Below are 26,404 nucleotides of genomic sequence, written 5' to 3'. Positions count from 1 at the left end.
ATTCGATCCCGGGTCTCCAGGATTGCGCCCTGGGCCAAAGGCAGGCGCCAAACCGTTGCGCCACCCAGGGATCCCAAGGGAGAAGAATCTTAAGTCAGTAGCTCTGAATATGCATTACTTCCCAAGCGATTTCAGGTACTACCAGAACACATTCACTTTCCAATATGGCTTCCAATATTCTAGCCATTACTGCAGACTAAGAATTGGAGAAAGAACCTGTCTTTATTTCCTTTATCAATTTTTTAAAAGATTTTATTTATTTACTCATGAGACACAGAGGGAGAGAGAGTGAGGCAGCAAAGACACAGGCAGAGAGAGAATCAGGTTCCATGCAGGGAGCCCGATGCAGGACTCGATCTCGGGACTCTGGGATCACGCCCAGAGCTGAAGGCAGATGCTCAACCGCCAAGCCACCCAGGCGTCCCAGTTTCCTTTATCAATTTAAAAAACTCCACAGAAATGTATAATCCACTCTGGAACTTTAGAACATCTTGATTTCTAGCTACCTAGTACCTAGTGGCAGCAATGTAGTGTTTTTAATTAGTTTATATTTGTACAAGGGAGTCCTTTTTTTGTGACCTTATTTAGTATGTGATTTAGGGGAAAAGTCAAGAAAGATCATCCTCAGTGGCCATAGGATGGCTCCCAATAACATCAGGTAACTTTGTCTCACAAAACCCTACACGTGTAATTTTCATAATGATAATGTATTCTATCTATAACTTGTCAGTGGAAAGCTTAAATACAGCCTAAGAACCAGTTATCTCTGAGTAACTCAAGATTAACTTATTTCTAGTCTGAATAACAATGTGGTCACAAGAACACAGTTCAACGAATCAAACTTCTCTCCTCAGTAGAACATTTAGGAAGAATGTAACACAGAACAGGCACCAAAGAAACTTCTCTGCATGATTTTGGAAGTGGAAGCAATGTGTCCAAAAGCAATGTCTAAAAACCTGAGTTCTAGTCAGTGCATGGCATAGTTACATAAAGTTAATTTCTAAAGTCAGAAGATTCAACTTTTAATTCCAGCTTCATCTCTTGCTTTGGGCCTTCAGGCAAGAGATGAAGACTTCTTGCTTCCTTCATCTATAAAAAGGAAAGAATGAACTTAAGAGAGTGGCTGATGATTACATATAAAAGGGTGTCCTACACAGTGAACTCACTGAAAAACCTTCACTAGTAAAGTCACCTGGTTGGGCAGTTGGCTTGAATCATTTGGTGAAGCTCTCTCCCTAAGCAATGCCTCCTTCAAAATACAAGGTATTTTGCAAATCTGCCAAGAACAGCACAAATAAGAATGAGGGCTCACAAAAAGAGAGAGTTTGATGAATATTTGCCTCTAAGGATGCCTGGGTGGCTTCAGTTGGTTAAACACCCGACTCTTAGTTTTAGCTCAGGTCATGATTTTGGGCCATGGGATCAAGCTTCACATCAGGCTCTGCACTTAGCACAGAGTCTGCTTGAGATTCTCTGCCTCTCCCTCCACCCCTCCTCTCACTTGCTTACACTCTAAAAATAAATAAATAAACAAAATCTTAAAATTTCAGCATATCGGGCACTGGGGGTTATTCTGTATGTTAGTAAATTGAACACCAATAAAAAATAAATTAAAAAAAAATTTCAGCATATGGTGGTTTTATAAGAATGCCTGCTAGGATTGAAGTAAATTTGAAATAAAATGGAACTTATTATAGGGAATTTCTTTTGTGAGTTCTAAAATACTTATTACCATTATGAATTTCCATGAATATGGTATTTATTAAAGCTTTTTTCTTAATGAAAAATAATACCAAATAGCCAAGTATTACTTATTCAATCATTTATTTAGGAAAAAGTTTACAAATTAGGATAAAGTAGAAGTTAACCTAATCAATTCCAATTGCCCATTTAAAAAAATCTTATGGGAGCCATGAGAATAAGCCTCTGGTGGTCCTTCATTACTTCACACTGAATAATAGGCTCTGGCTAAGTTTAATCTCATATTACAAAAACTTCAAGCATATGGATGATTGCCTTTACAAAGTCCAGCACAAAAACCATGACCCAGACTGCCATCTCCAAAAGAGACTTAATATCTTGCTATATATATATGTATGTGTGTGTATGTATACACACACACACGGAAATACAGATTAAAAGCATTAAAACAATGGCATTTAAAAAATGTTAAGTGAAAACACAATTCACTAGTAAAACTGAAACTAGGTTAGAAAATTTTTATGGAACCAAATAACGACTAAGAATCTATTTCCACTGACAGCAACTGTGGCAGCTGATTGGCCCCTATGTTGCACACATATGCATCGAAGTGCAATGCCCAAGAGCAGATAAGCAACACACAACACTGCTCACAAGAGCTTCAGAGCAAGCGGACAGTTTTGCCAGTTACTGTTAAGAAGTCATCATCGGCTAAGGCACGCAGGGCTTCTTCAAACATATCTTTGGTAATTGCCTTTGGGGAAGAGATGGAAGTAATTATTTTACACGTCAAGTACTCCCTTATCTGTTCCATACACAATGATTTCAATGTCAAGAACCACCAGTCTGTTTCTTAGGTTCTAATTCAGAAGGGGCAACCATTCCCTGTAGAGGGCCTGATGGTGAACACACAGGCTTGACATCGATCCATACAGTGTGTAGAAATATTTGACTCTGTCCCTGTCGTGCTAATGCAGCCACAGAAAATATGCAAATGAAGGAGTGTTATGAAGGAGCTCTTTTCACTGAGCACCCAACTGTATTTACAAAAGGGAACCTGATAATTTCATCATTACATTATGATGCATGGCTGTTAACACCATTTATAATAGCAAAAAACTGCAAACATCCTAAATGTCCAACGGCTGGTTAAGTAAATGATAGAATAGCCATGCAAAGGATTTTACCCAATCATTATAGTAATGTTATTGTGCCTGTTTACCATCACACATGATGTAAAAAGCGTATTTTTAGTTAAAAGCCAAAGAAAAAGCAAGTTATAAAATAGCGTTTTAACTCTAACTATGTTCATTTTTCAAAGAAAAGACATGTGTACACATACACATATAAAAACCATTAAAGGAATACAACAAAATGTCATTATTTCTTGATGATGGGATCATGGGTGACTTTACTTTTTAAAAATCCATATCTTCATTTAATACTTAAAGAAAAAGATTTAAAAAAAAACCTTAAAAGAAAATATTAAGGTAAAAAAAGAAAAACTATTAAGCAGAAAATACTTAAAACACTTACTATGTCAGATTGTCCCCGGATATCCTCAAAGAGTTGCTGATATTTTAGAGCTGGTGTCTTGCCCTTAGATAAAATAAGTTTTTTCAATGCTTCAGCTAACTCTTCTTTCCGTTTACGAGACGTAGCACTCATTCCTGATTTAAAAGAAATGAAAAAAAAAAAAAAAAGGTTAATGAAAATATTTCTTCTGAAGGAAGTGAAATACTGCAAATTTAATAGTGTCACAAAAAGGTTAGGGGACAGTGGCTGCGTGCCAAAATATATTCAAAATTTTGAGTTCTGAATTCTCTGCGGTTTCCAATTTTCTATAAGTCAGTAACTGCTCGTTTCCACTGAAACACAGTCCACATAATCTGTATAGCAGGCAGTCAGCTCATTGAGAAATGAATTACTTCTTTTTTTATTTTTATTTTTTAAAAAAAGATTTATTTATTTATTTATGATAGACAGAGAGAGAGAGAGAGAGAGAGGCAGAAACACAGGAGGAGGGAGAAGCAGCTCCATGCCGGGAGCCCGACATGGGACTCGATCCCGGGACTCCAGGATCGCACCCTGGGCCAAAGGCAGGCGCTAAATCGCTTGAGCCACCCAGGGATCCTGTACTTCTTTTTTTAATTTTTTGAATTTTACTTATTTATTCATGAGAGACACAGAGAGAGGCAGAGACACACATAGAGGGAGAAGCAGGCTCCTCGCAGGGAGCCCAACGCAGGACTCGATCCCAGGACCCCAGGATCACAACCTGACCCAAAGGCAGACGCTCAACTGCTGAGACCCCCAGGCGTCCCAAGAAATGAATTTCTTCTTTATTTATTTATTTTTTTTTTTTAATTTTTTTATTATTTTTTTTTTTTATTTATTTATGATAGTCACAGAGAGAGAGAGAGAGGCAGAGACACAGGCAGAGGGAGAAGCAGGCTCCATGCACCGGGAGCCCGACGTGGGATTCGATCCCGGGTCTCCAGGATCATGCCCTGGGCCAAAGGCAGGCGCCAAACCGCTACGCCACCCAGGGATCCCTGAATTTCTTCTTTAAAGTAGACTAACACAGGTGCCTGAACAGCAGAAGAGGAGACAAAGTCCTTGTGAAATCAGATACAATGTGGCTTGTGCCCATGCAAGTGTACTAGTGCATATTTTTCTCAACTTTTAACAGATTCTCAAAGAGGTCCTGATCTCAAAAAGGTGAAGTACCTCTGCCACTTCAAATAATTATTAGCTTAAATGTGAAATATAAATTACTTATATATTTCGTGTGTCTATGTGTATATATTAATGCATATATGTATATACATATTAAAAAATTCTCATGTGCTCTTATCAATGCAAACAACAGACCTGTAGTCAGAATAGATATGTCCACAATGCCAGTCCGAGGGTCAGTGGCAGACTGCTTCAGAGCTTCCCGATGGAGGCGTTTTGCTTCTTCAACATCAACTGCTTCAACTTTGCTTGAGAATCGTACTTTAGCATGGGCTTCTGCTAATCGAATTAATGATTCCAGCTGTCGAGGGTATGCAGAAACCATTCCTCGGCTGCTACCTATCTTCCTCATGTCTACATAAGCCTAGTGTAAAAAGGAAAAAAAAGCCCAAAACTTGTAACGATACCTTAGTTTTGTGATTGAACCTTGAATAGTTAAGATTCTGTTAAATAAACAACCAGCTGCCAGGTGCAGCACTGAAGGGAATTAAGAGTCAGATTTAGACTTGGGCCTTAAAATTCATCAAGATGGTTGAATCTGATGTGGCTATGAAGAATGAGAGTAGATATTGAAGTGTGTGAGGCCTGGCACTCAGGAGACACAGTTTGTTGGGGTAAAGGGCAGGCCACAATTATAGCAGAGGACTAATTAGGATGTCTGAAAAAGGTGCTCAGGCACCTTTTTAATTTGTATTAAATTAAATTTAATATTAATTAAATTTAATATGTAAGTTGTATTAAGCTTACATATATGTGACATAATTTTTATTTTTTTTGAGCCACTCTCAAGTGTATGATACAAATGGACAATTACACATCACATACAACTTTCTACTGAGTATTTTCAGGGGCTTAGTTAGGAAGTAAAACCCATCAAAGCACCAGAAACCTTAATGTAATGTTTGAATAACTAAATGTCATTATGCACTGCTGTCCATGTGAAAGGATACTGAAAAATGATTTTAAAGTACTCACAATTCAATTTACTTTTTAGAAACAAGCAAATTAAATTAAGATTACTTCTCCAGATTTACAAAGTTAGTAAGTAGCATACTTATATTTCAACTCGGGTATTCCCATTTTAAATTCACTGTGCTTATAAACATTTAATTATAAAAAGTTTGTACAGGGATCCCTGGGTGGCTCAGTGGTTTAGTGCCTGCCTTTGGCCCAGGGCGTGATCCTGGAGACCCGGGATTGAGTCCTCCATCAGGCTCTCTCCCTCTGCCTGTGTGTCTGCCTCTCTCTCTGTCTCTTTCTCTCTGTCTCTGATGAATAAATAAATAAAATCTTAAAAAAAAAAAGTTTGTATGACATATATAAAAAGAAACCTATCCCCCTTTTACCTTTGGAAAAATCATTTGCAGTACAGGAAGAAAAAGCAGTTATAGGAAATAGTATGTTATTAACAAAATTACCATTTTAAGGGAGATAGTCAGCTAGTTACATTAATGCTATCTGCTATAGGCTCAATAAAGACATTTTTCAGGGTTTAAACATTTTTAAAAATTTTTATTTATTTATGATAGTCACACACACACAGAGAGAGAGAGAGAGAGAGAGAGAGAGAGGGGCAGAGACAGAAGCAGGCTCCATGCACCAGGAGCCCGACGTGGGATTCGATCCCGGGTCTCTAGGATCGCGCCCTGGGCCAAAGGCAGGCGCTAAACCGCTGTGCCACCCAGGGATCCCCATTTTTCAGGGTTTAAACGTGGATATGTGTTACCTCAATGAGAGCCTGGCTGGCTTCCTGGCTCAGCTGAGGCATGACCATGCTGTGGGCATAAGCAATGTAGTCCTTTAGCACTGCCATGTCCATGAACTCTTCCTCCATTTGTTCTTCGCTCCGGTAGTACAAAGCGACGAGGTGGTGGGCCAGACGCCTATCATAGGCTTCATCCTGAGGGTCCAGCATGAGGAATATCAAATCAAACCTGAGAAAATATTGTAAAAACACGGTTTTCTTACTTGGGACACCAACGTACTCACATATGTAACTTAAAAATTTCTCCTGGGGTGCCTGGGTGGCTCAGTTCGTTAAGCTTCCAACTCTTGGTTTTGGCTCAAGTCATGATCTCACAGGTCATGAAACTGAGCCCTGCATCAGGCTCTGGGCTCAGTGGGGAGTTAGCTGGAGATTTTCTCTCTCCCTCTCTCTCCTCTCTGCTGCCCTTCTCCCACTCCCTCTCTCAAATAAATAAATACATCTTAAAAAAAAAGTTGCTCCTAAGCCACCTAGGCCATGTACAGTGAATGTGTGTGTAGTCAGTTAGGGCAGCCGAGGAAGAATTAAATGTCTGCTGTCCAGTTGTCTGGTGAGTCTTCAGATCAGTCTCTTTCTCCCTCTTCTGGCCCTTAGGTCTGCCTAGGAAATAGTTGGTCACAAAATAGGTGAGTCAAAGAAGTAAGATTCCTCCAAGGGAAATGTTACTGTAATTTTTAGGATTGGAAGATTTTAGAAAAAAACAAACACAACTTTGGAAAAAAGCTGAATAATTAAAATCTAAAATTCATTTATGAATTAGGGGTAGTAGTGGGGTTGAAAAAAACCTGGAATACACAAATGCACTTTAACAAATTTAATTTTTCAGAACCTTATCTGTCATGTAAAGCTGTTCTCTGTACTTCAATGATATTCTATAATGATTTTAAGACTGTGATGAGCAGTGAGTGATGGCCTTCTGAAAAGAATGTCAAGGTGAAATGTCCAAAGCTTCAAAGAATGAATGTTAAAATGGTGCCCACAGCTGAGTAGAGAAACACAGTCCTTTCCATGAAAACCTGACCATATTAGAAGAATTTGCATTATAGTGAATAGTGAAGAGTGAAGAGCTTACGATGCTAGCAATTGTTGAATTTTATTATTTTTTCTCTCACCCTGAAAATTCCTCAAATGAGCGAAGTTTTATGTTCTCATACCTTGATAATAACGTGTGAGGCAGCTGGATATTTTCAATGGTGGTTTTTTTAGGATTCCATTGAGACTCAACAGGATTTGCTGCTGCCAGAATAGAGGTGCGAGCATTGAGCTGGCAAATAATCCCAGCCTATCAGAGAATACAGTGCAGTTAGAAGCTTCATCCTGATGCTAGCAGGAACAGTGTGAGCAATCTTCACCTGGTGTGCCCTCTGCTATATATCCACTCTACCAAGAGGCACACACATCACCTGGTAAGGGTAATATCAACAGATTTATCTGGGACAATGCCATCCTCAGATTCATGCCAAAAACTGAGTTTTAGACAAATGTATGCTGTAACACATTTTTCTCAGAAACTAAACACTCTATGTGACAATTAGGACAAACTCAAGTTCTGTGAATATCATATGATAGTGGGTTAGTACAGCAAAAAAGATGAAAGTATCCTGCAGGAAATACTCAAAGACATTTAGCTGAAACCTAGTAGGAAAAGTATTCATGAGTTTCCCAAAGTTAGAACCAAGGTGAATACAGATGCTAAATTTCTTAAGTACGCCCGTGTTTACAGATGAAGAATGGGCCTCACCTTTGCAATGGAAAGAGTCTGCTGTTCCATGACTTCATGTAGTACTGATCTTGTACTTTCATTCATCTTGTCGAACTCATCAATACAGCAGATACCATTGTCACTCAGGACAAGGGCACCAGTCTGCAAGACAAGCTGCCTCGTCTCAGGGTCTTTCATCACATACGCAGTGAGGCCGACTGCACTGGAGCCTTTCCCGGATGTGTACTGGCCCCTGGGGACCAGATTGTACACATACTGCAGCAGCTGAGACTTGCTGGTCCCAGGGTCACCGCACAACAGGATATTGATCTCGGCACGAAATTTACCTCTTCCTGTGTGACTGAAATCCTTTCTTGTTCCACCAAAGAGCTGAAGCAAGATTCCCTAAACAAACATGTTTTAAACATTCACTTACTACAGAGTAACTGAGATCTAGTTTAAATGTTAGAGGTATTTTCTTATCTTGTGAACAAAAAATTATAATTAAGGGAAGGTATAAAGAACACAATAGTGCTTTAAGTTACTGCTAACCAACTTACATAGAAGCACATACCACTGTCCCTGAATGGTGGCCATGTAAATCCCTATTCTGACTCCATCTGGCTTTTGTTATGTTTAGAAATATGTAAGTTCAATGTAGATATGAAGAAATGGACAATGACCAATAACCAATAACCAAGTGAGATGGTGAGCATTTTGCTCTGTGGAATACGCAACAGTTCTTATTCTTTGGCAGCAGGGAGAGGGGGCCATAGGGGAGGATGTTTATGCCTTTTGATTTCAAAAAACTATAAATGCTGATCAAAGTTTCAAGTCACTGTTACCTTCTTTATATCTTCGTGTTCATAAATGCTTGGAGCCAAGGCTGAAGCAAGTCTCTCATAAATGTCTGGCTTTCTGGAAAGTTCCTTAAGCAATTCCACACGCTTCTCTGAAAAAAGTTTCTGCTCTGCTTCTTCATCAAGGCCATGCAGACGTTTTGCATCAGTTTTCCGATAGTGAATGACATCAATGTGAGTTTTGTAGACAGACTTCACATTACTCACTCTTGAGCTAACTCGAATAGGAACAGCTCGATAGATGCCTGAGGGCACAACCAAGAGACAGGCTTTTTACCTTCCGCTAAATGGCGCATAAACAAGCAGACAGCAAACTGCACTTAAGAAACCAGAGGTCTGGCAGTGGAGGTGGGCTTTGGCAACACTGCCTTCATGGCCCTCCTTGGACTCAGGCTTATACTGCAAAGCTCCCTGCTGAAGTGGGGCAAGGCAAGTTGGGAAGAACACAGGTTTTTGAAAAAAGACCTAAAAATGTGTCTGTATGTGACCATCCGTTAGCTCTGTGACCTTGGGCACCTATCTGAGTATAACCATATGGCATATAATCATTCTGAGACTTAAATGACACTACTTTACTTTTAGCACAATGCTGGCTTATGCTGTGTTCAATAAATACTATTTTGAAATAGTATTTTCATTTCTCTTAAGCTGAATGTAAAGAATCTGCTTAGTAATTATTCGACTAGAACAAAGTACTAAAATCCTGTACCAAAAATTTGGAAAGGAAATCCTTTTTTTAAAAAAATATTTTATTTATTTATTTATGATAGAGAGACAGAGAGAGGCAGAGACACAGGCAGAGGGAGAAGAAGGCTCCATGCAGGGAGCCTGATGCAGGACTCAATCCCAGGACTCCAGGATCACACCCTGGGACAAAGGCAGGAGCTAAACTGCTGAGCCACCCAGGGATCCCTGAAATCCTAAAATTTTTTAAAAATTACTCAAATAAATGAATAAAATCTTTAAAAAAATTACTCAAAAATTATTTCACAGACAAGACAGCCTACTGAGTCAAAGGTAAAGATATGGTAAAGGAAAAACTACCACATGTTAATAATATTAAGTGTTTCTAGGTGAATGGCTATGCCCCAGCAGGCTTCCCAAAGAATATAATTTAAGAACATTAGAAGAAATAAATGAACAATCAACCCTTCAACCATACTAACTCATTCTCTATAGTAAGTAAATGTTAACCCTTGGGTATCCATTGGGAAATAACTAGCAAATTATTTAAAATTCCAGAACTGGTGAGTGCTGCTTTCTGGAGCTGCTGGTATAGTTCCAGTCTTACCGATACTAGCCTTGTCTGAGCTGTTTTCTCAAAATACCAATGTTATCAGGTCAAAATACACTCATGGCTCTGGAACAGTGAGATAGCAAAGAGCAAGCAACTGCAAGAACAACACATTGAAAGGTTCCATTTGCTCGGTAAAAAAGTGATTAAAGCATTATAGGCAGGAACCTCATGCCAATGAATTTATGACCAAGCCAAAGAGTTGATTTAAAAAAAAGGCGAGACAGACTTATCCTATCAATACAATCTACATTCTTTTTTTTTTCTCCAGGATCGCGCCCTGGGCCAAAGGCAGCCGCGCCAAACAGCTGCGCCACCCAGGGATCCCACAATCTACATTCTTACCTGTAATGTTCACTCTGTCTCCAGGCTGAACCTTGTCAACAAGATCATTGTGAGCAAAAAGGATGACAGTGTGAGGTGTCTGCCCTGCAGGCATATCTTCGGGAGACTCTTGAAGTTTGATCTGAAAGAGCAGAGGAAAGAGAAAACTCAGGAAATGACAAGCATAATTTAGACATAACTGCTAGCTTTGTACCACTTAGAACTATTTTTGATGTTTACATTTATTTTTATTTTTTTTAAAAAGATTTCATCTATTTATTTTAGAGAGAGAAAGCACATGTGCGTGTATGTGTGCACCTGGGTGGGGTAGGGACAGAGGGCAAGGGAGAGAAGCTGACTCCCAGCTGAATGGGGAGCCAGCTGCAGGGTTCCGTCATATGAGCTCGAGATCACAACCTGAGCCAAAATCAAGAGTCCCACACTCAACCAAACTGGGCCACGCAGCTGCCCTATCACATTTATTTTTGAAACCTCATTCTTGGGTGGCTCAGTTAGTTAAGTGCCTGCCTTTGGCTCAGGTCATGATCCTGGGGGTCCTAGGACAGAGCCCCATGTTGGGCTCCCTGCTCAGTGGGGAGTCTGCTTCTCCCTCTTCTTGCGCTCATCCTCTCTCTTAAATAAAATCTTAAAAACAACACCATTCTTTGTTTTAATCTCCCCAGTTGCTAAAAAACCTTTACTGTGACATGAACAGACTTTGTAAGAATAACCTTTATTTACAAATTCTCCTATCTGGGGGGAGCAGTCAGTGATTTACGTGACTGGTTTTCACCACTTTAAGGTTGTAGTGGATATTTCTTTGTATAAATGTTTGTCTGAATTTCTAATTATGTCTTTAGCAATTACTTCTAGTAGATTTCCTAGGTGAAGTACACACTTTTCCGGTGTGTACACTGCACAGTTAAGCACTTTTGTGCATCTCTTCTATTCACTGTGTGCACCCCATAAACACTTGGCCTGTTATCTAACAGACACTGCACCTGGCATGTGTTGCATCTACATGTTGGGGACTCCACAGTGAGTGAAGTCACCCTCAGAGTGGAGTGAAGACAGACAACACACAAACACACAAGTGAGCATATAACATTTGACAGTGACAAATATAAGGGATAGAAAAAAAAACAGTAAGGAGCACGGGCAGTGAAGGTGGAGCAGACGCTTTTCATAAAGCAAGGTTAGGGAATGCCTTTCTCAGATCAAGTAACCTCTAGGCAGAGGTCTAATGTTGTAAGGGAGGAGCCATGTGCTCTGAATGGTAAGAACAGCAAGTGCAAAGGTCTTGAGGCAAACTTGTGCTTGGCTGTGGAGGCCTGTATAGGGAAAATGGTTGAGACACTGTCAGTGAGGTCTATGGGTACAATAGTGTGCTGTGGTGATGTTGGGCCATGTAGTTTATAGACTACTCTAAAATACTAAGTTTTATCTCGGGTCAATCTGGCAGCCTTCGAAGCATTCGTTTTTTGTTTTTTGTTTTTTTAGATTTTATTTATTTATTCATGAGAGACACGGAGCGAGAGAGAGAGGCAGAGACACAGGCAGAGGGAGAAGCAGGCTCCATGCAGGGAGCCTGACGTGGGACTCAATCCCAGGTCTCCAGGATCATAACCTGGGCCAAAGGTGGCGCTAAATCGCTGAGCCACCCGGGCTGCCCTCTTCGAAGCATTCTAAGAAAGAATATTACACTATAAGCTCCTTGGGAACAGTGTTCCATATTTTTATCTCCAGCTCTCAGCACTATGCTGGCATGAGTTGTGGTAGATTTGATCCAATAATTGGTACTAATATTGGATGGAAATTTGTATCTATATTTAATTTTCAACTCTTTGGTTAGAAAAAAGGTTGTACCCTTTTTCACATTTGCTTATATTTTTCTTATTAACGCCCCATATGGGAGATTAACTTTTAGTATTTTGAACGTATTCTCTCTACCTATATTATAAAAAGTTTAGACACTGTAACAATAAAAAAAAAACTTAAACCTAGTTTGTCCCTGTGCCTACATTTACACCATTATAATCACATTAAATAAACTATTTTGTCTTTCCCACTTATTTCTACGTTGTTTTAATGACTTTATCTTAACATTTTCATTATTAAAAGGGCACCTGGGGGATCCCTGGGTGGCGCAGCGGTTTGGCGCCTGCCTTTGGCCCAGGGCACGATCCTGGAGACCCGGGATCGAACCCCACATCAGGCTCCCGGTGCATGGAGCCTGCTTCTCCCTCTGCCTGTGTCTCTGCCTCTCTCTCTCTCTCTCTGTGACTATCATAAATAAATAAAAATTAAAAAAAAAAAAGGGCACCTGGGTGGCTCAATTGGTTAAGCATCGGACTCTTGGTTTTGGTTTAGGTCATGATCTTGCAGTTCTGAGACTGAGCTCCATGTAGGGCTCTGAACTCAGTGTGGAGTCTGCTTCATTTTCTCTTCCTCTCCCTCCCCTTCTGCCCCTCCCATGTGCATGCTCGCTCACTCTAAAATAAATACTAAAAAAATTTCATCATTAAAGAGGCAGAAAAGCCAAACTTCTTTCACAATAAAATGTGTGAGAAAAACTTCAGAAAAATTGTCAACTCATTCTGCACCAGTGGAACAGCTGCAAAATGACAAAATTTAACCAAGTAATTTTTACCAATCTTTTAATTTATTTGATCTTTTTAAAGATTTTATTTATTTATCCATGAGAAACACACACAGAAAGAGAGAGAGAGAGAGAGAGAGAGAGAGAAAGAGAGAGACAGGCAGAGGGAGAAGCAGGCTCCATGCAGGGAGCCTGACGTGGGACTCGATCCAGGGTCTCCAGGATCACACCCTGGGCCAAAGGCGGCGCTAAACCACTGAGCCACCTGGGCTGCCCTACCAATCTTTTTAAAAAAAAATATTTTAAGTAACCTCTATACCCTTGGTGGGGCTCAAACTTAAAACTCGGAGATCAAGAGTTGCATGCTCTAACTCAGCCAGCCAGGTGCCCCAATTTTTACCAACTTATGTATATACTTTTGTCTGACATATTACATTTTTTTTTTTACAATCTTAAGTATTTCCTATGTAAATATCTCACACTAAATTTCTTTAAAAAAAAAATTTCTTTTTAAAGATTTATTTTTTTGTGTGTGGGGGGGCGGTGTAGGGACAGTGGTAGAGGGAGAAAAAGTCTTAAGCAAACCTCACACTGAGTGAGGATGCGAGGCTTGATCTTGCGACCTAAGATTGCAACCTGAGCTGAAACCAAGAGTCAGATGTTTAGCAAACTGCCAGACCCAGATATCCTTCACATTAAATTTTAGTAAGTCAATAAATTGAGCATAATAGTAAAAGAATGTAGTTTTCTTATTACAAAGTATGTCAGGCCATGAGAACGTAGTGTTTATTATAATAATGACCTGGTGCTCACTGGCAATAAAAAAGGAACACTCCCATCCCAAAACTGAAGACTTAAGCTCCAAGTGTCCAGCCTACAACCCTCTAACAAAACCGACAGTGTCAAAGGAATGATGTAGCTGAATGGCATTCAGGAAGCCAAGTTTTAGGACCTTACTAATGGGCACATTAAATTTGGCTTTTTGAGGATCCAGAGAGAGAGGCAGAAACATACTAACATGCCAAAGGGGAGGTTTCCCAGGGCACCCATGAAGGCACATACCATCTGCTTGTCAGAGAACACAGAGCGGTTGTGGATCAGTGCCATGCTGTGGGTGGTGTGGCAGTGCTCACAAACAGAAGGCTCAGCAATGCGACCACGGTCAATCTCCACCCGGGCTGTGTGGGCACACACTTGGCACTGGAAGAAGGCCTCTTGCATCTCTGGAATCAGCTGGGATGTCCTGATTACCATGCCACTGATGGCAATGAGCTGGTCAATATCTGCAAGAGGTTGAGGAGACAGGTCAGCTTATCCATCAGCCACTGGCCACAGTACAGCCAGAGGTGGTCTCTTTCCTGAGCTACATTCCTGCCAGGGCAGGTGTGGGTCTGCCAACAAGCCCAAGAGAATCTTACCGGGAAACAGAGGTATCTGAGATGGCTGGAGTACAGGTAGGTGCTGTGGCCAGGGCATGAATGTTTCATTGGGTAAACTCAGGTCTGCCCTGGGATGCCCTTCCTGTGTCGTCTTCCTTCTTCTCAACTCTGATGCACCTCTGGCCTTTTGCCCCAGGGTCCTCTGTCCAACAGAGGACCTACCAAGGAAGTGGCATCCAGCATTTCCCTGCTCATCTACTTCCTTTTCAAGTTTCTCTTTCACCATGAACTCATCCCACCTGGGTCTAGCACTCACCTTCCCTCCCTGGGCTGAGAAATCTTCTGCACTGCTCTCTTGTTCTAGGTTTTCTTTTATTTACTTTCCAAACCATATTTATTATTACTATTTCCAAAAACTTAATCTTTTGAGAGAGGAAAAGGAAGAGAATCGTCAAACAGTCTTCCTGCCAAGTGTGGACCTGAGCCGCCATCAAGAATCAGACGCCCAACCCACTGAGCCACCCCAGTCCCCAAACTAGATTTCTTTCGTAAGCTCCAAAACAGGGATATTTTGTATTTGTTTTCTACAGTGATTTTGAAAACGTGCTTTAGTAACTATAAAATTATCATATTTGGGCAAGTCCACCTTAAGATAGAGAACTGTCAAGAGTTATAACATCTTTTATGTAGTTTCAGTTCAGTTGAAAAGATACAGTGGGTACAAAGGCATATTGTGTAAATGAATCTGCCGTATATTTAGTCAATTTATAATTCATTACCACCACTCTCACACCAATTCTTTTAAAATTCCTTGATGAAATAAGATTTTGGATATTTTTATGTATTTTCCTGATATTAAAAAACATTACCGTCTGGATTCAGGTTTCTCATATTCTTCGTCTTTAAAGCATTGAAGGGTCTTACTTGAATCTGATGTTCTAAGATTGAGTCAGGGTAACGGTCAAAGAAGATCTCATTGACAGCCATGTCAAAGGTTGGGATAACTTCCTATAAAAATGAATGTAAAGAAGTCAAGCTGTGTTTATATTCCCATCTTAAAATTAAAAACAAGAAATAAAGACATTTCACATTAGCAAAATATAAAAACACATGTGGCATCTAAAGTATTACCTCTATATAATCACATACTGTTTATTTTTATTATTTTTATTTTTTTTAATTTATTTTTTCTTAAAAGATTTTATTTATTTATTCATGAGAGACACAGAGAGGCAGAGACAGAGGCAGAGGGAGAAGCAGGCTCCACGCAGTGAGTCCGATACGGGACTTGATCCAGGGTCTCCAGGATCACGCCCTGGGCCGAAGGTGGCGCTAAACCGCTGAGCCACCCGGGCTGCCCAAACATACTGTTTAAAACCTTTGGGTACACTGAGAATATGCTAATCTCACCTAAGCATACTCTCATTTAAGTGTGATCATGTGTAAGAAACCTTCACGGGGATCCTTGGGTGGCTCAGCGGTTTAGCACCTGCCTTCGGCCCAGGGAGTGATCCTAGAGTTCTGGGATTGAGTCCCACGTCGGGCTCCCTGCGTGGAGCCTGCTTCTCCCTCTGCCTGTGTCTCTGCCTCTCTCTCATGAATGAATAAATAAAATCTTAAAAAAAAAAAAAAAAAAAAAAAAAAGAAACCTTCACAATGTACTGTCATTTCTTAGGCTTTTAATTAGTAACAAAAAGATTTTGAATTCATACTTTAATGCTATGGAACTTGACCAAGGTCACACAGCTATTACACAGCAAGATCAAGAAATTAAAAAAAAAAAAAAAAAAAAAAGATCAAGAGATAATAACAAGTCTGCTTGCCTCCAAAAGCAACAGAATAAACATAGTTGATATGTGAATAATAAAAAGATTATGAGGTGCCTGGGTGGCTCAGTTGGTTAGGCACCCGACTCTTGATTTTTGAGGCATAATCTCAGGGTTGTGATATTGAGTCCTGTGTCAGGCTCTGCACTGGGCCTGGAGTCTGCTTAAGATTCTCTTTCTCCCTCTGCCCCTCTCACCTCAAATTAAGACTATCTCTCCTTCTCCCTCTGCAAACCCTCCCCCTACCTCTTACATGTGTGTGTGCTCTCTCTCTAAATGAATCTTAAAAAAATTTTTCTTTCATGTAAGATAATTTACTTCAACCCAAGCAGCTATCAATTTTAAAATTCACAAACTGCCAATTAAACTATGACCTGTCACTGATAATAACAACACACATCTCAATTTTGGAAATGTGAAAGTGTGAGAAAGTATTCATCTTAAAGGGAAATAAATACGATTTTCTTAAGGTTTTGTGCTCTGGAGGAACATCCTCTCAGGTACCCAGGAAATTCTGCTATTCAGAAACTCTCTAGATGTTCTGAATGTTTACTTTAATTCATCAAGGTCAAAACAAAAATCTTACCTGTGGGTAGCAGATGAGCTGTCTGTAGAGATTTTTGTCAAATGATTGTATATGTTCACAGTTTACATTTAAAAATGGCTCCCCAATTACATTAATCTAGAAGAGAACACAAGTAAGTTATACCCTGCTAAATGTCTTAAAATGCATTAATTTGATTTTATAAGACTATTTGATTACCTCTCCAAGTCGTTGCATGTACAGAGGCTCAGTAATATCTATGCCAATAGTTTCTTCTTCTTTGGCCAGAGGGTCAATAAAATGCTGAAGGAATCTCTTGATGTGGTAAGAAAAAGAGTAAGTTTGATGCATTTAGGAATAAGCAACTATTAAAAATGCAAAAAATTATGAGTATGTCCCTATTTGGAGATGGATATAAATAGTATTTTTTTCTTTTCAAAAACTAGAAAAACAAACAAAAAACCACACACACACACAAAAAAACAAAACAAAAAAACTAGAAAGACATCAACAATTCTTTTTTTTTTTTTTTAAAGATTATTTATTTATTCATGAGAGACACAGAGAGAGAGGCAGAGACACAGGCAGAGGGAGAAGCAGGCTCCATGCAGGGAGCTCAACATGGGACTTGATCCCAGGTCTCCAGGATCACACCCTGGGCTGAGGGCGCGCTAAACTGCTGAGCCACCTGGGCTGCCTGACATCAACAATTCTGAGCCACTTAAAAATCTACCTGAGTATTACAGCAACTTAGATATTGTTTATAAGCCCTTCCTCCCAGCATTTTGAGACCCTAAAGTATTAAGGTACAGCTCACCTGAAAATTTTCTTTGCAAGTTGCCACATTTACATCTGTTCCCCAGATCACAAGTTTTTGGCCTAGAGCCTGCTCACTTGCCACTATATCTTCTGTTGCTGGCTATACAGAAAAATACAACAAAACCAGTTAATGGGGAGTTACCCCTTTATTGTTCCCCAAATGCCACTGTCAGAAGATTGTATTGTGTACTCACCACTTCGGTCTGCAAATCCACCTGCAGGCCTTTCCGAGCAGACCCCAGGTCAGGCCTCTGCCTCACAGGTGTGCCTCTAACGCCACTCCTTGGGGTTCCGTCCACCCGAGAGCTGGGAGTGCCATATGTCAGTGGTGAACTAACGTCAAAATCAAGGGGAATTGCTATAAAGACAGAATTTGAAAAGACAAACTACTGTTATGTGTTGACTTAAGTCTTCTCAGCACAATGGCAAATAATGTTCCTTGTAACCTGTGGTCGTTAAGATTCTGAGAACTACTAAACTTTTCAGTGAAAAAGCACGAAGGCTTCTTTTTCTATTCAGTACGCCCTAACATGTACCCAGCTCCTGTACTCTTGGTGACATACTAGCTCACGACGGTTACGGCCACGACGGGTTAACAAACCCCTAAAGCATCATTCGTATAATAACCGCAGTAGAACCTAGATTGCCCAACACACACTTGAGGGCTGTATCTGAGCAGGGCTGGAGAATAAGGCGTCGTGCGCGGCAGGGCTGTGTAGGTCAGCTCCAGGTGAGGTGGGCATAGGCTGCAACTCTCCGGTGGAGGTAGAATCGTCGCCCCTCCGTCTTTGATGTGGTGATGACCTGGCATCCTCACTTCGAGCTTGTGACATACAAAACAGAAAACACGGCAATCAGTGCTCGCGCTGGGTCTTCCCGGAGCGCCACCAAGTCTCTTGGGAACACGCGCAAACAGAACGGAGGCGAATGGGCACTGACATGCACAAAACGCAGACACCACCCGGCAAGGGTGGAAGCGCGGGACGCAGTCCTGCCGGTCGCACACAGTGTGGCGCATTAGTGTCGGCAGAGCACAGGCTCGGCTCGCGAGCACCGCGGACCCGCCGGGCGCACACGCCGCGCTCCGGGCCTGAGAGGAGGCGCACACGTGACTTTCCCCGAACGGCGGGAAAAGGCCGGGGGGGGGGGGGGGACGGCTACCATGGCGGGCTCGACTTCCGCGGAAGGGACTTACGCGTCTGCGCAGGGGTGGTCCGCCCGCGCCGGCTGCCGCGGCGGCTCGGGGTGGACGCCGGGGACGACATGGCGCTCGGGGTACCTCCGAGAACAGGGCGGGTTCCAGCCGCGTATCTCCGGCTCGCCCCCTCGCCGCACACACGGCCGCGGGGCTCGCGGAACGCACCCGCCGGCTCGCTCTCCCGCACCGGGTAGGCAGAGGAAGTTTCGCGCCAGCGGCACCGCCGTCCCCGCCCTCGGCGGGAGCCCACCAATCATAGCGGCGCTCTCTGTGGCCCCGCCCTCGGGAGGTACCACTGCGCACCGACGAGGCGGGGGAGACTGCACGGCCGCCCTCAGCGTCCCGCGGACGGCCGACGCAATCCGCGCCCGCTGCCTCCCCTCCGCCCAGGTGACTTGGCCCCTGCTGGACCCGGTTTTCGCGGGAAACCTGGGGAGTCCAGCCAGACTGTTCCCGGAAGGTTAAGGACAATATTCTTTATCCCTTAAGCACCTGCATTTCTAAAGACATTACACATGGATTTTTCACTTTCTATCGAGGGGCAACTCTGTAGATCTTGACTCAAGCCCCTAGCTTGTCTTTTTTTTGTCTCTGGGATGTAGTCAACTCTATTCGCCAACCATCCTCCCCATCTACTTCCGGAGGTCACACAGCTGGCTTCCTGTTTCTACGCTTCCGTGTGTATGCTAAGTGCATTATATACGACACATTCGGCAATCTGCCAACCTCTTCATTCAGGCACAAGGAGGCTCTTCCTACGAATAAGGCCCTCCCTGCGGGGTTCCCTGAAATTTCGCGCCCCCAGGAGCCCGCCCCCGCTCCGGGCGTCCCACCGCCGCGAGCCCTGCCCCCTCGCGCCCCACCCCCCAGCCCCGCGGCACGCCGGGACCCGCGCTTAGTGTGCGCACGCGCACGGCCGCGTTCGGGCGCGATGGCCGAGTCTGGGTCCGGCGCGCGGGGCTCCCTGCTACAGCTGCAGGAGTCCTTGTCTGCTGGGGACCGCTGCAGCGCCGCGATGGCCAGTTACCAGCTGATCCGAGGCCTGGGGCAGGAGTGCGTGCTGAGCTCCGACCCCGCGGTGCTGGGTGCGTACAGACCGGGTCGCGCCGAGGACAGTGCCCACCGCGCGTGCGTGCGAGGGGGGGGTCTCGGGAGTCGCGGGTCGTGCCAGAGCCGCAGAGCCTGGGGTTTCTCTGCTGAGTTCATCCCGCAGTGCTTTGAAAAAGTCTAGTCATTGATTCTGGGTTGTTGGAATGTCTGTGAGTGTGTACAAAAAGTGATTTGCCATGCTGCTGTTTTTCCTAGCAGAGTAAAGATGCCTTTTTTTTTTTTTTGTGAAGATGCTTTAAAAGCACACTTAGTGAAAATGCCCTAAGTTTGGCAGTCATTGCTATGCTGCAGAAAAAGCAGAGAGAACCAAAGGAAGGTATTTTCTTTTACCTTAAAAGCGCCTAAACCCACTTGTACGTTTTTCCAGCTCTTAAGTTTGTTGTTCCTACTTCTGAGCAGGTTTGCAGAAATGTAACTGAATAGTCCTGCAGTTCTTTTAACATTTTAGCAGGCTCTAGATGAGAACCTTTTGCTCCTTTGTAGTAAAAGTGCCTCTTTTGGCACTTTTAAAATATATCATTGCATGAAAACTTCTGATGCTATCTAGTACCTATATATTGACAAGTATATATTATTGGGGAAATAAATTTAAAAAACGTAAATTCTTTCTAGTCTCAAAGTGTTTTTTGTTTTGTTTTGGTTTGGTGTTTTTTTTTTTTTTTTTTTTTTTTTTTTTTTTTTGGAGAGAAGGAGGGGAAGGAGCTGAGTTAGAGAAAGACTGTCTCCAGTAGTCTCCCCACTCAGTGTGGAACCCCATGCCAGGCTGTCTCAAGACCCTGAGATCATGACTTGAGGTGAAATTGAGTTTCCCTTGGGGCCCCTAGTCTCAGAGTTTCTAAGTTACAATTCCCCTTTTCTGTTCCTCTAGTAAACTTGTTTATAAAGAAGTTGCAAGTTTACTCTCAATAGTTTTATGTTTTTCCAGGTGAAGGATTATAGAGGAGTGTATTACTTTTCTGTTGCTGCAGTAACAAATACCACAAGCTTAGTGCTTTAAGAAAACGTACATTTAACCTTACAGTTCTGTAGTTAAAACCCCAACAGGGGTCTCACCTAACTAACACCAAGGCATCGGGCAGGGTCACTTTACTTTCTAAAGGATCTCGTGTAGAATCCATTTCCTTTTTCATTCAGGTTGGCAGAATTCTGTTCTTTGCGATTTCAGGACCAAAGCCCGGTTTTCCTTTCTGGTGTTCCCTGCTTATAGAAGCCGCCTACATTTCTCAAATCGTGGCCTTCATCTTCAAAGCCAGCAACCATGGCTCTAGTAACCCCTGTGCTTGAAATTTTTTCTCTCCTCTCTTTCCATGTTTCTTCTTCTCTCCTCCGCTGGTAAGGGCCCATGTGAATATATTGGACCCATGGATAATCCAGGATAATTTCCTTTGTTTTTTTTGTTTTTTTTTTTTTTTTAATTCTACTTATTTAATCATGAGAGACAGAGAGAGAGGCAGAGGGAGAAGTAGGCTCCATGCATGGAGCCTGATGTGGGACTCAACCCTAGGTCTCCAGGATCACGCCCTGGGCTGAAGGCGGCGCTAAACCGCTGAGCCCCCAGGGCTGCCCTAATTTCCCTTTTTTTAAGGTCAGGTGACTAGCAACCTTAATTCCATTTGCAGCCTTAATTTTCTTTTTCTGTGTAAAGTTAGTGTATTCACACATGTTATATCATGATTAGAGCTCAGGTATCTTTGGGGCCATTATTCTGATTGTGTCATCTCAGTGGAATATCATCTACAATTTCCTGTTTTCTTTGTTTAAATACAGCAGCCTTAAGTTAGTTTTTAATTTTTTAAATTGTTTATAAGGCTTATATTATGTAATTATAATTTAATTGCTTATAAGGCTGAATTGAGAAACATGGAGCTCATTTAGGGTGGGTTTATGGGGTGCTTCTTGGCACTCTCTTACCTTATTTATTTTTGTTCAGCATTACAGACTTCCTTAGTTTTTTCCAAAGATTTCGGTTTGCTTGTATTTGTTCGGAAGTCACTTAGCATTGATGAAGTAAGTTGAAGATTTCATTTTCCTTTTCTTATATATTTCTGTATGCGGAAATAACGCTTCTGCTTGCCCATATGTAATGTTTATTTCTTTCATTATAGTTTCGTGATTGTAGAGAAGAAGTCTTAAAATTTTTATATATTTTCTTAGAAAAAATTGGCCAGAAGATCACACCTTATTCTCTTGATATTAAGGTAAGGAGAAAAAAAAAAAAAAACGTATCTCATTATATACCAACATCGATTTTAACTTTTGCTGTAAGTTAAACTTGGATTTATATTTTATTCTTGCCTGTCTCATCGAGGATCTTATTTGTGCTTGATTATGGGCTAGAAATGAAGTGGTCTATTCTTTTTAGGTTTACTAAGGTAAGGCCCTTGTCAAAAACTACTTTGATAACTATTAACTTTTTACATGTAGGAAAATGCAATTTTTTTTTTTTTTAAGATTTTTTATTTATTCATTGAGAGACACACAGAGACACAGGCAGAGGGACAAGCTGGTTCCATGTCGGGGAGCCTGACGTGGGACTCGATCCCTGGTCTCCAGGATCACACTCTGGGCTGAAGGCGGCGCTAAGCCACTGAGCCACCTGGGGTGCCTGGATAACGCTTTTATAAAAAGTCATAGTAAATTGAATTGTGGAGAGATTTCAAAACACTGTAAAAACAGTTTAAAGAATTCTCCTGCTGGGTACAATTTACATTTCATGCCCTTCATATGTGCTCTTTGGCAGCAGTTTGGAAAGTTTGCCTTTCCTGTGCTTCCCGTTCTCTTCCCACCTGCCTTTCCCAGGTGTTGTCATAATTTACTGTGGAACTGGTAATCATAAATTCAGTTGTTCTTTCTCAGACTTGTTTATACTTTGAGCAGGTGCCACAAAGTAAGTTGTTTTTATTGGTTGTAAATTGCTTCTCATTCTTGGATGCTAAGATTTGATGAAGTATGTATTCAATCTGGGGTAATAGGCATAAGTAGTTAATTAGCACATATTTTGTACATGTGTTATATATATATTGTATTTTTATAGTTGAGTAAGCTAGAGAAAAAAGTGGTATTCAGAAAATTGTGGGAGAAAATATATTTACAGTACTGTATTGAAAAAAATCTGAGTATAAGTGGACCTGCGCAGTTCAAGCCTGTGCTCGAGTCAACTGTATCTTAAAAAATTGCTTCAACACTGGGAATAACTAACATTTGTAGAGTGCTTTAGAGTCTACAAAGTTCTTTCATGTACAGTTTGTCTTACTTAGTTTTACTGAAAGTCTGTGAAGTAGGTATCTTCAATCTTTTTAGCTTACAAATGAGACTTAAAAGTTAAGAAACTTCACCCAAAACTTGGAACCAGGTGGCCTCTCTCCGGAGTTCCTCATTGTTTTGTTAGTATGAGCTGTTTTACTGTGGAGTGCCAACCATTTCTCTTGGAATTGCTTTAGTTACCTTGTTAAGTTTTTCATGCTTAGTTTCTTGATAAATGGCAACAGGTGCTATGGGAGGTATGCAAGGAAGCATAACTTTTTTTTTTTTAATCCTGCTTAGGTGTCCATTTACTTTGTGTTTTTGTGATTATTGTTGATATCATTACCATAGCATACTGTATACATGCCTTCAGTAATTTTTTGTCTGTATATTTATATACTCTAATATTATACCTTTTTTTTTTTTTTTTTTTAAGATTTTATTTATCGGGCAGCCCCCGTGGCTCAGCGGTTTAGTGCCGCCTTCAGACCAGGGCGTGATCCTGGAGACCTGGGATCGAGTCTCACGTCGGGCTCCCTGCATGGAGCCTACTTCTCCCTCTGCCTGTATCTGTCTATCTCTCTCTCTGTGTGTGTGTCTCTCATGAATAAATAAATCTTTTTTTTTTTTTAATTTGTATTTATTTATGATAGTCACACAGAGAGAGAGAGAGGCAGAGACATAGGCAGAGGGAGAAGCAGGCTCCATGCACCGGGAGCCCGACGTGGGATTCGATCCGGGGTCTCCAGGATCGCGCCCTGGGCCAAAGGCAGGCGCCAAACCGCTGTGCCACCCAGGGATCCGTGAATAAATAAATCTTAAAAAAAAAAAAAAGATTTTATTTATTTACTCATGAGAGAGAGAGAGGGGCAGAGACACAGGCAGAGGGAGAAGCAGGCTCCATGCAGGGAGTCTGATGTGGGACTCGATCCCGGGACTCCAGGATTATGCCCTGGGCCAAAGGCAGGCGCCAAACTGCTGAGCCACTCAGGCATCCCTCTGATATTATACTTTTAACAGCTGAATACTAAATTGTAGCACGTCATAGATTGGTGTTGCTCCTCTCAGAGATGTACTTTTAGCTGTTGTAAAGTTTTAGTTTGAAGAACTAAGATCTTATTGATGATTTCGGTATGTCTCCTTTTAAAACCTAGACTACTTGTACCAGTGTTTACACAAAGGATAAAGCTGCTAAATGTAAAATCCCAGCCCTAGATCTTCTTATTAAGGTAATTTTGTTGTTTCTAAGTACATGTATTTCATATTAAACCTGTAACTTAAAAAGCAGAAAAATAGAGTTTTAAGTTAGGTTTTGAGGGTGAGATGTTAGAGGCTAGGCTTTGGTCACATTGATGTATGGACAAAATTTTCCAGTCATCACCTCTAATACTGGGGCCTTTTGCTCTTACTGCCTTCTGGGTAGTAGAGGAAGGATTTGGGGTTGTAAGGGGAATTAAGAGGAAAAATAAGGAATTTACTGCCCCTCTGTTATTCTCTCACCATAACTCTTAAAAACGTAAGGCTGCTAAGAGTTGCCAGAATTCACATCATTGTAGGTCAGAGTTCTTTCTTAAACCTTAGCATGAAAATGGGTCTGTAAATTGTACTTAAGTGATTCCTGGGCGACTCTCCCGTTTCTCAGATGTATGTCTTTTATTGTATCTCCATTTTAGAATTACTTAGGGTCTTGTTAGTCCTTGTCTTAAGTGCCTCCAAGAGAATGGTTCTTGTCATGTTGTTGGTTTCTTGGGAAGGTAAACTTAAGTGTACAGCCTCTTCCCCTTTGTAACGTGTTTTACCACCCACCTCAACCTCTGGCTTCTAAATAATCAGGCTAGATAGGAGTGCTGAGAAGCCAAAGACATTCCCTAGAGACGTGATTCTGGAGCTTTGTTGTGTAGAAACAGTGCAAAAAAGGGAAGCCTTGTTGTTATTCTCCTGTTTAGACAATGCTAGTTTTTATTATTTTAGTTACTTCGGACTTTAAGAAGTTCTAGACTCATGGATGAATTTAGTATTGGAGAATTATTTAATAAATTCTATGGAGAACTTGCATTGAAAACAAAAATACAGGATACAGGTGAGATGTTTCAAACGTTAATTTTAAATATTTTAATAAATTGATGTTAAAAATTTAGTGTAAAACTTAGGTTTTCTCTCCAAAGCATTTATATATTCTACAGAGGAATTCTTTTTGCTGAAAAAAAAAAATCCAAATAAAAACGTGTAAAATTCTGCTTATAAAAGTTTAATCTTTATGAAATGATTTCTTTGAGTGGGGTCCACACTCTGTGAACTCATGACCCTAAGAGTAAGAGGCGCATGCTCCATGGATTGAGCCAAACACTCCATGAAATTATTTCTTTAAATAGAAAACACAGAAAAGAAGAAAACTCACAACATATGTCAAATGTAACTTAGTTTATAACAGTAGATTGGCATAAAATTTATCAGGAAAGAAAGATTCTGGTCCTTAAAACTAGATATTTTCTGTATCTTCGAAATTACTTTTGAACTAAACGTTCTTTGACTTTGTTATACACTTTAATTTATTTAAATATAATTTTTTGACTTCTTTAAAATTTATTTTTCAGTATTAGAAAAAATATATGAGCTTCTAGGAGTATTAGCTGAAGTTCATCCTAGTGAGATGATAAATAATTCAGAAAAACTGTTCCGGGCTTTTCTGGGTGAACTTAAGATCCAGGTATGGCAAACTTTATGCTATTCTGCTTCCAAAGATTTCACTGTGTTTTTCTCTTTTAATGGTATCTTCTTTAAAACATTTTTTAGATGACATCAGCAATAAGAGAACCCAAACTGCCTGTTCTGGCAGGGTGTCTGAAGGGATTGTCTTCACTCATGTGTAACTTTACCAAATCCATGGAAGAAGGTATTGTTTGACTTTACTTGATTTTCTTCTTATTTTGAAAGCTATAATTCTAAAACGAATTGCTAGTTTACTTCTTTGAACTTTCAACCAATTGTGGATTCACCATAGTTGTGAAAATTAATATAGAGAGGTTCCATTTGTCCTTTACCCACTTCCTACTAGTGATGACCTCTTCTATAACTAGTCCGGTAGCACAACCAGGATATTGACATTGATAAATCTACCAACCTTATCCACATTTTACACATTTTACACAGTTTTGTGTGCATACCTTTGTGTATGTGTATTTCATTCTCTGCAGTTCTTTGATGTACAAATTTGTGTATGCACCAGTGCAGTCGATACTAAACAGTCTGCCACCATAAGGAGCCTTCCTGCTATTCTTTCATAGCCAGTCACACTTAAGTG

The 26,404-nt window shown here is 41.1% G+C and overlaps 2 protein-coding genes across 2 annotated transcripts in view; one reads left to right on the top strand and one right to left on the bottom strand.

The window, feature by feature from the left end:
* Positions 1-1,807: 1,807 nt before the first annotated feature.
* Positions 1,808-18,948, bottom strand: MCM4 (minichromosome maintenance complex component 4). Its single transcript, XM_038579263.1, has 16 exons — positions 18,748-18,948; positions 18,211-18,375; positions 17,747-17,910; positions 17,551-17,652; positions 16,953-17,048; positions 16,776-16,871; positions 15,233-15,371; positions 14,047-14,267; positions 10,407-10,527; positions 8,753-9,012; positions 7,947-8,312; positions 7,360-7,487; positions 6,167-6,374; positions 4,576-4,804; positions 3,238-3,371; positions 1,808-2,455 (listed from the first exon to the last, which is right to left on the bottom strand). The coding sequence occupies exons 1-16, from the start codon at positions 18,815-18,817 to the stop codon at positions 2,363-2,365; spliced, it is 2,592 nt and encodes an 863-aa protein (XP_038435191.1). The 5' UTR covers positions 18,818-18,948; the 3' UTR covers positions 1,808-2,362.
* Positions 18,949-19,677: 729 nt separating this feature from the next.
* PRKDC (protein kinase, DNA-activated, catalytic subunit) overlaps positions 19,678-26,404 on the top strand; it is a 217,830-nt gene continuing 211,103 nt past the window's right edge. Inside the window, 7 exon segments of the mRNA NM_001006651.2 lie at positions 19,678-19,835; positions 21,791-21,867; positions 21,966-22,058; positions 24,258-24,332; positions 25,075-25,183; positions 25,698-25,810; positions 25,897-25,996. Of these exon segments, the coding sequence (NP_001006652.2) occupies positions 19,682-19,835; positions 21,791-21,867; positions 21,966-22,058; positions 24,258-24,332; positions 25,075-25,183; positions 25,698-25,810; positions 25,897-25,996 (721 nt within the window). The 5' untranslated portion in view covers positions 19,678-19,681.

The sequence above is a fragment of the Canis lupus genome, chromosome 29 (genome assembly GCF_011100685.1).
Source record: "Canis lupus familiaris isolate Mischka breed German Shepherd chromosome 29, alternate assembly UU_Cfam_GSD_1.0, whole genome shotgun sequence".
NCBI lineage: Eukaryota > Metazoa > Chordata > Mammalia > Carnivora > Canidae > Canis > Canis lupus.
Note: the sequence above shows the minus strand (reverse complement) of the source record. Positions and strands in the feature narration are given on the sequence as shown.

Bases quoted from the DNA above. Each gene is read 5' to 3' on its own strand.
- MCM4 (XM_038579263.1), bottom strand. From the start codon at position 18,817: ATGTCGTCCCCGGCGTCCACCCCGAGCCGCCGCGGCAGCCGGCGCGGG. The intron at 17,653-17,746 runs GTGAGTACACAA...TTTTCTGTATAG, and splicing joins TGGATTTGCAGACCGAAGTG to CCAGCAACAGAAGATATAGT. The intron at 2,456-3,237 runs GTAAGTGTTTTA...TCTTCCCCAAAG, and splicing joins TCCGGGGACAATCTGACATA to GCAATTACCAAAGATATGTT.